Source organism: Paralichthys olivaceus, chromosome 13, assembly GCF_024713975.1.
Source record: "Paralichthys olivaceus isolate ysfri-2021 chromosome 13, ASM2471397v2, whole genome shotgun sequence".
In the NCBI taxonomy this organism is placed as follows: Eukaryota; Metazoa; Chordata; class Actinopteri; order Pleuronectiformes; family Paralichthyidae; genus Paralichthys; species Paralichthys olivaceus.
The window spans coordinates 17,329,323-17,343,600 of record NC_091105.1 but is presented as its reverse complement, the minus strand read 5'-3'; the positions used below and the strand labels follow the sequence as shown (position 1 = coordinate 17,343,600).

The 14,278-nt window shown below is 41.4% G+C and overlaps 1 protein-coding gene across 1 annotated transcript; it reads right to left on the bottom strand.

Moving 5' to 3' along the window:
* Positions 1–3,169: 3,169 nt before the first annotated feature.
* On the bottom strand, positions 3,170–11,619 carry lyplal1 (lysophospholipase like 1). The gene is made up of 5 exons (XM_020091059.2): positions 11,479–11,619; positions 10,214–10,313; positions 9,557–9,726; positions 6,225–6,340; positions 3,170–3,718 (listed from the first exon to the last, which is right to left on the bottom strand). The coding sequence occupies exons 1-5, from the start codon at positions 11,582–11,584 to the stop codon at positions 3,467–3,469; spliced, it is 744 nt and encodes a 247-aa protein (XP_019946618.2). The 5' UTR covers positions 11,585–11,619; the 3' UTR covers positions 3,170–3,466.
* Between the last annotated feature and the right edge of the window lie 2,659 nt (positions 11,620–14,278).

Here is a 14,278-nt window from a genome sequence, read left to right as displayed (position 1 = left end):
GAGCAAAAACAGAGATGTCTGGAAATGATGACACAATCACTCTCATTTGCTTCCTCCCATTCACTTCGGTCACAACTCGACTTCCAGCGGTGAACGCAAAATGTTTGAAAGTCTCACAGTCAGTAACAGTTCTACCTCATGATTGGTCCAACAAAATGTATCCCCCATCTTACTTTTTACTGTGGTTTCTTCTCGTTCGTCATACTTCCTGTAATGAAGCAACCAACTGTAGAGTAGACAATCTGCTTCCTGTTTACACCAGCATGTGTGATTTACATTTTCAGATGGGCTGGTATGAATGGGGCTTATTACTATTTGGAGCTGAAACTGTTGTGTGGACAGAAATGGTTTTAGTTTTAAAATGAAAAGGATTTAGTTTGGATGTTGCCTCGGATGAATGCATCCACTGTTTGAATGAAGAAAGGTATTTCTCCCCTACTCTAGTATACATTTCTGTGAACCTGTCGAGCACAGAGAGAACTCATCACTTGAGAGTTAGGCACACACAGCGGGGATAAGACAGATGCTGTAGGATAGAGCTTTACTTGCTGATGTCAAGAACAGGATGTTGCATAAGTCTTGAGTCCCAATTGAATTCAAATGGCCTCATTGGCACTATAAAAGCATTGCAGAGCTGCCAGAGCTTTTTGGACTTTGAGTTTATATGTTGGAAGGAGGACAGCCGTGGATGTAGTAATAACTGTTTCACTACAAATACACTGATACACTGTTTGTGTCCTTGGGCACTGCCTCAGGCATGTTAGTGTTTTCATGATACCTCATTTTGCCTTTCTTTTGGCAGCTTTTGCTGATAAGCTAAAGGCAGCTGTAGTATTGAAGCGAAATGGTACATTTACAAAAGGAAGTGGCAGCAGTCTCTACTTTCTCAAGAGTCTTAGATTTGTTCACACTGAGCACCTTATTTACATGCTCCAGATGACCAATGCTTTTCTGACCTGGTGAACAGCCAAACAGTTCATGGAGTGTTCCCATGAATTAATGTTTCTCAAGTTTCTGGAGCACCACTGCACCACTGGGTGAATCTCAAGCTTCAGTTTACAAACTTTGGCAACTTGTCCAGTAGCCAGAGGCATTATATTTTTGGGTGGTCCGTCCCTCTGTCCCATGGTTACGTCCGTCCGTTTCTTGTGAACGCGATATCTCAAGAACAGCTTGAAGAGATTTCTTCAAATTTGGTGTAGACGTGTGGTTGGACTTGTTGATGAATGGATTATAATTTGGAGGTCAAAGGTCAAGGATATTGTAACCTCACAAAACACCCTTTTGGTCCTAGATCCAACATCTGAGGAACACCTTGTACAAATGTTCACTTGGACTCAAAGATGAACCAATTTTGTTGATTGAGGGTCAAAGGTCATGGTGACCTTGCAGTGGTCGGCAGTGGCAACACAACCGCAGGTCAGTTATTCTAGTTACATTATTTGATCAGCCACAGTGTTAATGTAAAAATAAGAATGAGACATTAATGAGACAGAGCTAGAGTGGGTTGCAATTCATAGTCGTGCTTGTGCAGTGATATGGCTGCTGTCTGTCATGAAGCACCCGCCTTTAATTGAATGTGATGGTTAGAGCCATAGTTCCCATTAAGAGTATATATACGACAAAAACAAGAGAGGGACACAAGTTATTAGGCCTTGATTAATAAACATAATATCTGAGAACATTATGTTTTGTGTTCCTGAAACTTGAATTTGAACTGGACTATCATACAGATCCCTAAATGACAATGGTCTGCAGTCAATCAGGAAGTGTTTCCTTCATCATCTATAGTTCTCAGCCCTGAACTGGAAGGGGAGCATGCTAAATATGGAAAAGATATTTTATAATGCCGAAGAATGGCATGAATTATTATGTGGTTGAAATACTTGTGTTTAAGTATGGAGATGTCTTCTCCAGAGGTTTCACACTGAGAATTTGCACATGTGGAAAAAGTTGACTTGAAATGTAAAAATAGATTTGGATCTGGTGATGTGTGTAAAATGAGGGCAGTTGTCCATAACTGACTATTTTTTCTCAGAAGTCGGCAAAGGACTCGGTAAAAGCAGGGTTTTCATAAGATTTCCTACACATAGGCCAAACAAAAAGGAAAAAAAATAGCCACTATCATCCATTTTTTCAGGAAATTTGATTCCAAAAATAATTAACAAGTAATTTAGGACTACATAATTACATGCACTTTTTTCAGATATTCTTTTCGAGAGAGGCCCACTACACTACAATGTGTTGCATTATGGTTTGTTTGCAGACTGAATTTTGAATGGCTCATGCTATCATTGTCTTTCAGAGTCAGTCATCTCTCTAAGTGTTTAATTTAGTGTAACCTTGAAACATGTTGCAAAGACCCACTCCAGCAGTCTAATACACCCCCCAAAAGGTTTCTTTTGTTCCTCAAAATTACATATTCAAAAGGTTTGTCTTGAAAAAATGCTAGTATGACTTTGCCCTTTACCTCCATCTCCTATAGCACTGAAAGCTCACCTGCAGTCAAGGAGCCTTTTCTAGAGGACAGGTTCTCGATAAAACCATGTCTGTTCTGTTCCTCTGCTTTGTCTTCAGCTGGACCACAGCTGAGAGGCCACTTTCACATCTGATAGGTAGTGCTGAATGGGAGGATAATTTAATGCATGGGTGGCGAGGAATAGCTACTCTGATGACTCTCCGAGCTTGGTACAATTTGGACATGTGAAATGTTCACCATTAATAAAATGTAAATAAACAAGCAAACAGTGGGCGCTGGGGTGGAAGAAATGCAACTTCCTTGTTCTGAAACTAGTAAAGGTAACTGAATCACACTTTGCACTGGGAGTAAGAAAGGGCTGATTGTGTTTAAGCTAGGGTTGGTGAGCCTGGAAAGGGTAGCAGGTTACACTTTAAAAACATGCAACCAAGACATTCCACCCACTACCTAACGACCGTCTCTGCTTCAGCGCTGCGTGTCTGTCCAGCTAGAGAAGACTCACAGAGTGTAGTAGCAGGTTAATGGCAGACAGGAAGGCCAGCAGAACATTTGATTTGGTCTGAATTAAATGATTGGTTGTGTTTATTACACTCCTGCAAGAACTTCCACACAGTTCCTTATTGATTTAAGCTATTGGGACATGAAGAGGATTTAAAACAAGATAAAAAGTAACAAAAAACAACCTTCCAATCCAACTCTTTATATATGTTTAATTAAATTCACTTAAATGACTGTTGGATCAGGTATCAACAGCTGGTACAGCATCTGTTATATGGCAGATATGTAATTATTGATAAAAAACATATAACCTCTCTATATGTTGACTGACCTCTCTCAGCTGATAATAAATCATAAAGAGACCCTACATACAGAAAACACACATTTGGTTCTTACTGTGTGGCTTCTTTAAATGTCTTTGTGTAAAGGCGTTGAGAGGTGCAGTATACATTGAGTAAAAACAACACAAGGAAAACATTGATAAAACCACTAATTCTGTGAGTCAGCGGAGGTGGTAGGAGGAAGCTTGGTGAGGATCCAGCTTCTCAGCAGTTCCATTTCAGGCTGGGAGAGCTGATGATACAGGCCTGGAAAGGAGTGAAAGGCAGTGTGCATGCCAGCCTTCTTCAGCAGCATGGATGTGTCCTCTCCCCACTGATGGAGCACCAGATCATCACTAGTCCCATGGCACTGGAACAACTCGGGGAGTGCGAGACCTGCTCTGAGCCGCTCCTCCACAGCCTTCACCGTACACAAGGTCAAATAGAAACAAAAACATTGGTATTGTGGCAAATCTTCATCGATACTGTTTGTTCTGGGTAAGTCAGCAATCCAGGGCTGCTCAGGCTTACAGGAGTATGATAATATTAATAATGTTATTTTATTATTAACATTACTGCCTACACTGATGAGGCAAAACATTATGACCACCACTACCTAGAATTCTGTTGGTCCTGAATATGCTGCCAAAACAGCTTTGATCCATAGAGGCATGGACTCTGAAGGTCCTTGTAATAAGTCCTGTATGTTGTGAAATGGACACATAGCATATTGAATACATCCTACATCTTCAATATTGACTATAGAATCCTCAGCCACCGACTAATACTGTATGTGTCACAGCTTTTAGTCACTTAATCTATTCTGCCAAAGAGACTGATTTACAAAAAACTATTTGGTTTAGTTATTTGGACAGCAGAAGGGTGTGTCACTTTACCAGAGATGTACTGAGCTGGTCCTAAAGTATCAGGGCTCATGTGGATCAGCAAAAATAAAGTTGAGAAAAATGCAGTGGGTTGGAGGCTGGAGCTATTCTTTTGTTTGTAATATTGAGTAAATATTTATTATCTTGGTTTTTATCTTGTATTATTATTATTATAATGAAATGAAAATGATGAACGCCCTGACAAGCAAAATGTGGCTTCTGATGAGAGAAACCTCCAGGATAGTGTTTCAAACATCTCATGATCAAAGTGGAATCACTCCAGACCACATTCTCAGGTATCCAGAGTATCATCCACCTCAGCTGTAAGGGTACAGACAGAGGTTGATAAGGCAACACTAATGGATCGCGTGGCTGCATTAAAAAGGAAACATTTATTGGAAGCCAAAGAGGAGGAACTAAGTAGGGAAAAGGAACAATTTGCTCTGGAAACCGAACTGGCTGCAGTAGATGCAAAACTTCACGTGCTGGAAATAAAGTCAAAGTGTGGCTGTAAAACATCTGGTGGAATAAACTCTTATTTTGAAAGGAACAGAGCTCTAAGAACAAGTGGACTGAATCCTTATGCAGAACATTTTGTCCCATTAAATGGTGATGAAAACATCACAAGTGAGCTCAACCAGCCCAGGCTGTTTCCATCAGGCCTAAACAAATAGCAGATTTGACATCAGACCTGCAAGTGGCATCCCTGTACAAGTGGCTCATGACAGTCACCTAAAAGGACACACATCACATCTGAGCCAAGCCTGCAACAGTAACAGCTAGATTGATATTTTGAACATCATGCAAAAACAGAATGACACCACTGCATTATGGATCTGCAAATTTTGCAATTGCTCTTCTGGTAAGAAATATGAGGTTAATGATGATGATTCAGTTGCAGTCAATTCATTCCAACCTGAGTGATTGCCTGCTCTACTGATAGCAGTACACCAGGGGGCAGCCAAGAGATCTTGTGAAGAGTTGGCGTTCTAACTGTATTCACAAAATATAAAAAGGAAAATAAAAAACGTCTTTCTCTCATTTGCTATCAAGATATCAGCTGTCCTATGCATTCTCAACCTGGGGTGGTCACACATTTCTTGGAGTGGCCAGATGGTTGTGGAGATAAATATATTCAAAATAAAATTACATTGACTATATTTGTTCTTGTTTGACCAGCAAGCTTGCTAGCTATCGCATTAAGGGACATAACTTTTCATATTCCAGCTCATCTCAGACCAACGGGAGGGGTTTCAAGGTGGGTCTCCTGACAGACCAACGGCAACATCATCTGGTGGGGAGCCTTAGTTTCAACAGAGCCCTCAGCTCACAACAGCATCTCAAATATAAGCCAGACTTTCTGCAATATGGATTTACAGATCTAAAGTCTGGTCAGAGAGGGTGTTCTGGCCATGCAGCATCTGCCTGGTGGCTCAAGGGAAGAACGCATCATGTTTCGCACAACTCATTTGCTCTTAAATTGAGAAAACACTCAAAACAGTTGAACTATAACACAAGGTTCATAATTATGACATGGCAGACTATGGGGCAGAGACACACTCTTTGAACAGGCCTTGCGAGTATGTAGAATAGCAGCGCTCAGGTTTAACATTGATTAACCGGGGTCAATTGTCCAGACCAAATTGTGGTGTGTGGATTTTGAGACTTTTTGATTCAAATAAATTGGTGTCCTTGCTTAACCCTGAATATTGATATAAATTAAACTACATGGTCCTGTACTCTTGTTTCTCGGCAAAGGATTCCCACACCCTCCAGCTTAATGATCTAATCTGGTGTTTATGTCTCAACACAATACAACAATTCTGAAGGCAATATGTTTAAGGGCGATTAAAAGAAAAAACAAGATCGAGACATGCACTGACATACATACACTAAACAATAACACAATAAAACAGCAGAGCAGATCAATTGCATTGAGCTAACCATGCAATTTCTTTACAAATACTAATGCTCTTTAATATTATATGGGTTCATTTTTGACCCATATATATATATATATATATATATGTAGAATTGATGTACCTGAAAAGTGACAGAGTCCTTGTTGAGAAAGCTGGATAGTGCAAAAACTCCCGCTACATCAGGGTGATACCGACAGGCCAGATGGAGAGCCATGGCTCCGCCCATTGAGAATCCACCTTCGATTAGGCACAAGAAAAAGAAAATGAACTGCAGCATCAGTAGAGGCATCAACTGAAAGTCTGTGAGCAGATTTAATTCTGTGTAACACTGAGTATCATAAACATATGGGTAACAGCAGCTTTCTCAGAAAGGTGGAAAATACCTCTCTTAAAAAGACATTAAGATGGATAAGACTCCACAGTTCCACAGTTTCAGCTTCTTTTTCCCTCTTGGAATTAGCAGTTGTTCATGAATCTGTCCTTAATCTCACACATCTGGGTACATCTGGGCACACTGTGTACATCTGGGAAAGTGTGCAAGTACCCATCATCCTGTCAGAGGGTTGACGAATGACGGCAAGTGAAAAGAGAGAAAAGAGAGGGGGTGAAGAGATGAAGAAGAGGTGGAATTCACATGCAAGGACAAATGAGTCCAAAATTAAAATGACATGCAGCAATCTGTTTACTGAAGTCGCCCCTCTGTGTGTGAGCGTGTGTGCAATTACAGATATATTTGTGAGGAGCCTACAAACTACAGAGTGAGAACATTTTGGTAAAGTGAGGGCATTTTGGCTAGTCCTCACTTTCTGACCCACTTTTATTGGACTGTTTGAGAGTTAAGACTTGATTTTAGAGTCTGGTTTAGGGTGAGGCATTTAAAGTTAATGGTTAGGGTTAGGGGCTAGGGAATGCATTATGCCAATCAGTGTCCTTTATATGTACAAATGTGTCTGAAATGGAAAATGTGCAGACTTGGTGTTGAAGACACCGGTCTCTGCCACCCACACATAAACCTGATGCATCTAAAAACGCACTTCGTTTACTTTGGTTTTAACTTCCATGTAGGAAGTGTCAGTAAATGTTAGCTGGTGGATGTTTTGCATAGCCAGTCCTATCTCGATACCTTGTTTTAGTACTGTACCAGCAGGATGGAAATGCTTTGTTAATGTTAGAGCCAACATGAGGCTCCATAGTCAGGTCAAGAATTTTATGGCTTTCATGCTCCAAACATCAGCTGAGCTTTATTCAAGACAAAATTGAAATGTCACAATGGAATATTAGACTCAGACAGAGACAAGGGAGATTGGTTTTGACTTATTATAGATTCAGAAGGGAAAGCTATTGAGAGCCACATAAAAATCTAATAGTTTACTATTGTTTACAACATTGTAAATGCCACATTTTTTTGACAGTGGATGCAAAAAGTGAACCCCCGATATATTGATGGATTATATTTCCATTCTTCAACACGGAGGAAAAAAGGATATCTTTATAATCTGCTTGTGTCTTTTGACTATCAAGGGTCTCTGTTCCCAGAGCTAAGTTTTAGTGGATTGTATTTATAAAGCTCTTTTCCAGTCATATCGACCACTCAAAGTTCTTTACATTACATGTCACATTCACTCATTCGCACATACATTCATACAGCGCTTATATACACAGTGTTTTTTTCTACTACTACACCATTCATTCACTGTCAGCAGAGGCATCAGGGGCTGTTTGGGGATTTCAGTGTCCAAGACACTTCAGCATGTTGACCGGAGGAGCCGGGGATGAAAACAATGCCCCTCTTGGTAGCTGTCCCAGGATCTTAAGGATTAACTTCTTAATTAATATAATCTTGGTTAAAAGTAATGATGGTCAAAACTATGAAAGTAAGGCCCATGTTATAACAGATTGGAAATACTCTACAGTAGATAGTAGAAATAAATAGTAAACGGGTCTGACAAAGTGATATTACAGCTAAGAAAAAAATGATTGTACATGTACATACTGTTTGTCAAACTCACTACGTTTTCATCACAGTTCTTAAAAAATAAAAGAGATCTACCCCTAATGTGTTGAAGCACATGGCGTGCAAAAAGAAAAGAGTTTAACTATAAATCAAAAATTATTTCCTCATCATCAACATGAAGTGCAGCATTTGTCATATTGAGCTGAGCAGGTCTGCAGTGTGTGTGTGTGTGTGTGTGTGTGTGTGTGTGTGTGTGTGTGTGTGTGTGTGTGTGTGTGTGTGTGTGTGTGTGTGTGTGTGTGTGTGTGTGTGTGTGTGTGTGTGTGTGTGTGTGTGTGTGTGAGGTTCCCTCACCTCTGCACACTGAAACACAACAGCACTGCAGCCTGCAGCCAGCCCCCTCAAAAACCTTTTCCATGGAAACTTTTGCCGCTTGTCAGTCCGTCAGCTGGGGAAATGGACTCTGGGTACACGCTGCTGCATTTTTCCAGCACTGAGTATTTATAGTTAATGACAAAATGTTATGATTTAGTAAGATAATATTTCAGCAGTTTCCCAGGAGCATGTGTTTTTTCACTTTGTCTCGAGTCAAGTCTTTCACCCCCCACCCCCCAACGGCTGTGCCTCAATAGTTATACATTTCAGAGTTTGGAGGTTAACCCTTCTCCCACTGGTTTTCCCTTCAAAGTGCAGCCATCATTCGCTGACATTAAAACACTCAATAGCCTCCCATTTGTTTCTTGAGGGAACTCTTGAATTGCATCAGCCATGCAAATACTGCTTGATCCAAGGGGATTCATTGTAATGTTATTTTATATGTGAATTTGATAAGCAGAATATTTGAGACTAAAAGCTTTTGAGGACCTGAGAATTCCTCCTGAAAATCCTTTTTTATTCTCTGTTGGCAGCACATGAAAGGACACTGTAACCTGATGAGAGAGATGCATTCTTCATTTTATATCATGACAGAGGGAGTAAGGAACAGCCAGGCTCAGATCGGCTGAGCTGTGCGTGTGTGTGTGTGTGAGAGAGAAGTGGGAGAATACAGAAGAAAAAGGATCCAGTAAGAAAGAAGGGGTGTGAGAAAAGAGAAACAGTGAGGGATTAAAAGGCTGACAGATGGCATCCTCACTATTCTCTGGCCTCTGGTGGACATGCAGTCATTGTTGTGCACCACTGATTTAGTGCATATTATGCATTTATTGTGAAATAACTGTACCGCCCCACACTACTGTGAGGTCATAATGAACAGGCTGGGGGGAAACAGGCAGCCTGGGGACTGTTTACATGTTTACATTCACATTTAACAAGTAGTTAATAAAAACGCTGTTTTCAACATCGACCTTTGTTGTGTGTTTTTTTAAAGAAAAAACGATTCAATCTGGCACAATCTAGGCACTGCTTCCATTTTGAAAGTATTAAATTAGCATCAGTATTGAAAAGAAATACCAACGACCCAACCACTCATAGCACACATGAAGTCAAAACTGGATCCATACCGATGACCATCCTGTCTTTGTGGATGCCGGCGTTGACCTCTTCCTCAATGATGGACCCTAAGGTGCTGCTCATGGCGTCTATGGACTCAAGGTGCTCTGGGCAGTCCCGCGAGATCTTGTGACGGTCAAACCAGACAGTGGACAGAGCCCCTCTCATTGGTGTGTATGGCCTGATGGCATAAACATGAAGGTCAGATGTCAGCCACAGCGCTACAGCTTCATTTCAGGCAAACTTGGTGAGTATACGTATACACCAACAGGAACTGGGTCAGTAGGCTGTGGGCTCAGGAGATAGAGGGTCATCCACTAACCAGAAGGTTGGTGGTTCGATCCTCGATAGTGTACGATAGTGAAAGCACGAGAGTGTAAATGTGACTTGTACTGTTAAATACTATGAATGGTCGAAACATACATAAGTCCATTTACCGTTATATTTTAGGAGTGTTCTTATTACTTTAGCTTTCTCCAGAAAATACAGACAAAAAAAAGAGCAATGAAGACAATGACATCTGTGTCTAAAAACCTTTGTGACAGGTCAGTGACACTGTTTATCCACTTCATCAGGGGGAGTTTAAACTGCAGCTTCTGAGGCTAATGGCAGCACAACTGCCCCTCCAACATTTGCTTTAGTCAAACGTGGCCCAGCTGTACACTTACCTAGCTGGGGCTGTGGGGTAAATAACTTTGATGTGGCTGAAGGCCAGATCTGGCACCATAACATCTCGAACCCAGGCTCTCAGTCCCTGTCCAGTGTCACCTAGACAAGGAGAAAAAAAACTTAATCAGTAGACTACAAAGACAAGCAGACAAGGTACGTACACCACCATGTATTTGATGGTTATATGGGCCATGAATCCAGGATAATGACATAAGCTGTTTTCGGATATGACCTGTGGGGGAGATTCTCTGCTCAAGTTCACAACAACACAGAAAGCTCCATAGCATTCAGGTGTTCGCCAAAAGCTCCTTTGACATCTTCATCAGCATCTTCTACGTGTATGGCACTGCTATTTCATACTGGGATACTTGTTTTCTTTTTGTTTGCATCTGTCAAGAGTTAGAAACGTAATCAACACTTCGCTCACGGTGAACCTTGCGGAGGATTATTTGCTTTGTTCTCACTTCCTGCTGACTTTTTACAAGGGGGCCAGGCGGAGAAACTCTGCAGAAAGCCTGGAGGTTCTTCCACTGTCATTTATATTCACATATACAGCCCCTTCAGAGAATGTCCACAGATTCTGTAGAGTTCAGTCCGAAAGCACCTATAATACATCAGACTGTATCATGTATCTGCATGTCTAACATGTTTAGAATTAAAATATTAAGGGCATGAAATAAACAACATGCCAAGGCACCTTAAGCCTATCCAACACCTACAAATTAAAATACAAACATTTAGGATGCTGTTTAAGGTGCAAATGCTGTGTAAAAATAAATAACAGCAGAATAGTGGGAGGAATAACATAACAATATCAGTCTGTCATTATTAAATACGACTTCAAATATTCATGTAACTAGTTCCACTGGTGTGAACTCTCGTGTCCTTTATGAAAAGAGTCCAGTCTCTTAAAAGTCTGGTCATGTGAACACTTCTCTGCAGGACTTCCTTCTCTGTAAATAAATAACTAAGGTGCCTTTAAAGTATCTGATACTTTTCATTGCAGGTCAGATTTCACTCCGATCTCTTCCCAAGCAGCTGCAGTGTTTGAGCTCATCCCTGAATCTGGCGGAGCTGCACACCCAGTGTCCACTTCAAAAACCAAACACTGCGCGTGAACAGCTCACAGCGACGAGGCTTCACTCAGCCGAGTCTGTCAGGTTGAACTCTGGCTGACATCAGGTCAGTTTCCCAGCAGGGTCAACAACGAGCGGGTCTTCACTCCGCCATGTTGTGAGGCACAGTAACAACACACTGAAAGCACCTGAGCCGTGCAGGAAGATGACCGAGGCGGAGTGTTTCCCCGCCGGAGAGACCGCACACGTCCGAAGCTTCCTCGCTGCAGCCATGACAGGTTGAGAAAATCTCATTCTCGCGAGATCTCTGGAACGCGTGTGTTCGTGTGTGTACTTGCACAGATGTCTTTGTGAGGACCACAGTGAACATAATCATTAAAATAAATAAGAATAAAACTATTTCGGGAAAGTGAGGGCATTTTGACAGGATATACATCATTAAACAACAAATTAGATGTATGAGTGACTGGGTGACACTAAAGAACAACACAGACATCTAAACTAAACACTTTTTGTTGCACTTGTGCAATGACTTGGTGTTATCTTAACTTAAGCCTGTTTTCCAGCACTGTTTCATACACAATGAGGTGATATAATGGAATGTCTGGATGTGCATATCAGCTTAAACACATTTGTTGGTTTTATCTTGTATAAACCTTGGCCTCTTTAACTTGGATTCTGGTCATTCTCCTCGGTCTCACACTCAAAGAACAACATGAACAGTGTCCCTGCCCTGAACCCCACTAATGATGCTGAGATTGGAGTGAGTGAAGTTTGGCTTAATGAGGCCTGAACTAAGTCTAGTTACTGCTGTAAGGGCACTTGCATTTTGTGAAGACTGAGGTCCTGTCTTCCAGGGCCAAAATTCAGTCACAAGTTGGTTCCAGGTCAAAGATGAACCATTAGAAATGTAATTATGCTCTAAGGTTATATTCTAAACATCAATTCAAAATGTTAAAACATGTTTCTTCCTTATTTCACATCCATGCCACCTTCCACAGTAAGCTATACTAGAGTCCCTGGTATTATCACTATGGGTAAGACGGCAGACATAGACCAGCAATTAACACAAAGTCAGAGGGCTTTTATGCTCAAGCACTAAGTGAATAAGCCTATGCAAACAAAAATAGTCTCTGAGTTACATTTGACAGATTCTATTCAAAGAAACATTTCATATATCCCTAATAAACCACCAAGAGTGTATCAGTGCCAGTGTCTTTTTCTTTTGGAAATGAGACAGTAGTAAGTGCTAAGTGTATGCAGTTTCTAGGTGGAGTGTGCAAAGGTGGTTTACAGGCTTCACTAAAGATGTGCCTGAGCAGGGAATAAGTACTGTGAATGAATTCTGACTCCCTCAGCTCTTGCGAAAGGTCTTTAGCATGGGATATTTTGACATATCAAAGGAAAAAGCACAGGGGTTTGATAACATTAACATTTACTTTTTTTCCCCTTTCAATTACATGTCAAAATATCTCCCATGAAAAGGCAAAGGCATGTTGAAATGGCAACTGGGCTTCTTTTAATGCTACACATTGGAAGACCTTACTTGCCTGTTTCTGACTGCAACTATTTTCCCCTGCTTTTTGTGTAGATCAGTGGTACCTTCACCTGGTTAACAGTGCATCACCACTGACCTCAGTATCCTGCTTCAGCCTACACTGCAGTATGCAGCCTTGGCTGCTCTCATCCAGCTTTTATGGCCTCGCATCAAAGAGAGAGAGCCACATAATTCAACCAACATGAAAGTGCGGCAGAGTGTAAATTTTTTCGTGGAGAGAAAAACTATAAACATGCCGAACCTTTAACAGATATGGGGTGACTGTGCCTCAGGAAGTAGAGCGGGTCGTCCACTAACCAGAAGTGGTTTGATCCCCGGCTGCTCCATTACATGTGCCAAAGTGTCCTTGGCAATACACTGAGCCCCAATTTGCCTGTGGCAGTAGTGTGTGAGTGGAGTGTGAATGGGTGAATAGCAAAACTGTGCTGTAAATCTGGGATTTCCTTTACCTACAGCATGGGAGCAGAAGTTTTGGATTTGCAGGCATGGCCACAGGAGGCCAAGGAATTTTTATGGCAACACTGTTTTATTCTCAGGTTTGACTTTGATGTGGATTGATGTAGTCTTCATTATTTCTTTCATAGTGAAAATTAGAAGCATACATGTCAGCACAAAGGTCAACAGGGATAGCATTTGATACAGTGCAGTTTCACTTGACAAAATTGGTCTAATGAAACTGCTCAATCTGTCCCAAAAGCAGGACTGAGTAATAAATCATTCTGTTTATAACCTTGTTTTAGCCACAAGCTGTCTCTTGCCTGCTCTCCAAACTTCTCATTCTCAGTAATCCCCATGCCTCCGTTACCTCCCCATGAACAGGGCTGCCACTGTGGAAGTCATCCTGCTGCGGCTGCATGGGCGTGGGGGTGGGGATATATTTCACCTTGCAGAACTATTCTAGGGAAGCTTTGGCCCCTTAGCTCTGTGCTGTTGAGGTCAGATCTGGGGTAAAGAGAACTGATCCTAGACAAGCACTCAGGGGCAAATGTGTCTCCTATGGGTGTTGGGGAAACACCTGCTCAGGCCTTGGATTCAACCCTAACACTGTGCTTCTATAGTGAGCTTGACTTCACATCAGTTTCCATTACACAGTGCAGAAAAGGAAAGCAGTGTTTTCTGAGCTGTGTGCCTCTCCTGCCAACTTCTAATTTTGTTTTCTGGAAAATAAAGGGTGATGGGAGTCATCCTGCTGCTTCGCACGGTACAGTCTCTGTTTGGGTTGATTTTGGAGCTGTGGAACCCTCTGGGATGGATCTTTGCCTTTTGTTTGGATGAATCTGTCACAGACAATAACTAGAGGGCAGAAACTTGGTGAAGTAGGGATTGAAAGGAATGGGAAAAGCCCTTTTGTTTTCTATCTGAGAAGATGAGTTTTCGAGTTAATCAACCAATTAACAACTCTAAAGCTCACTGATAAACACATTGAATAT

What these genes read in the sequence shown, in the direction of transcription:
- lyplal1 (XM_020091059.2), bottom strand. Translation starts at nt 11,584, where the DNA reads ATGAGATTTTCTCAACCTGTCATGGCTGCAGCGAGGAAGCTTCGGACG. An exon ending in CATCTTCCTGCACGGCTCAG is followed by an intron (nt 10,314 to 11,478) that starts GTGCTTTCAGTG and finishes CTCCTTGTCTAG; the next exon opens with GTGACACTGGACAGGGACTG. An exon ending in TACCCCACAGCCCCAGCTAG is followed by an intron (nt 9,727 to 10,213) that starts GTAAGTGTACAG and finishes TTATGCCATCAG; the next exon opens with GCCATACACACCAATGAGAG.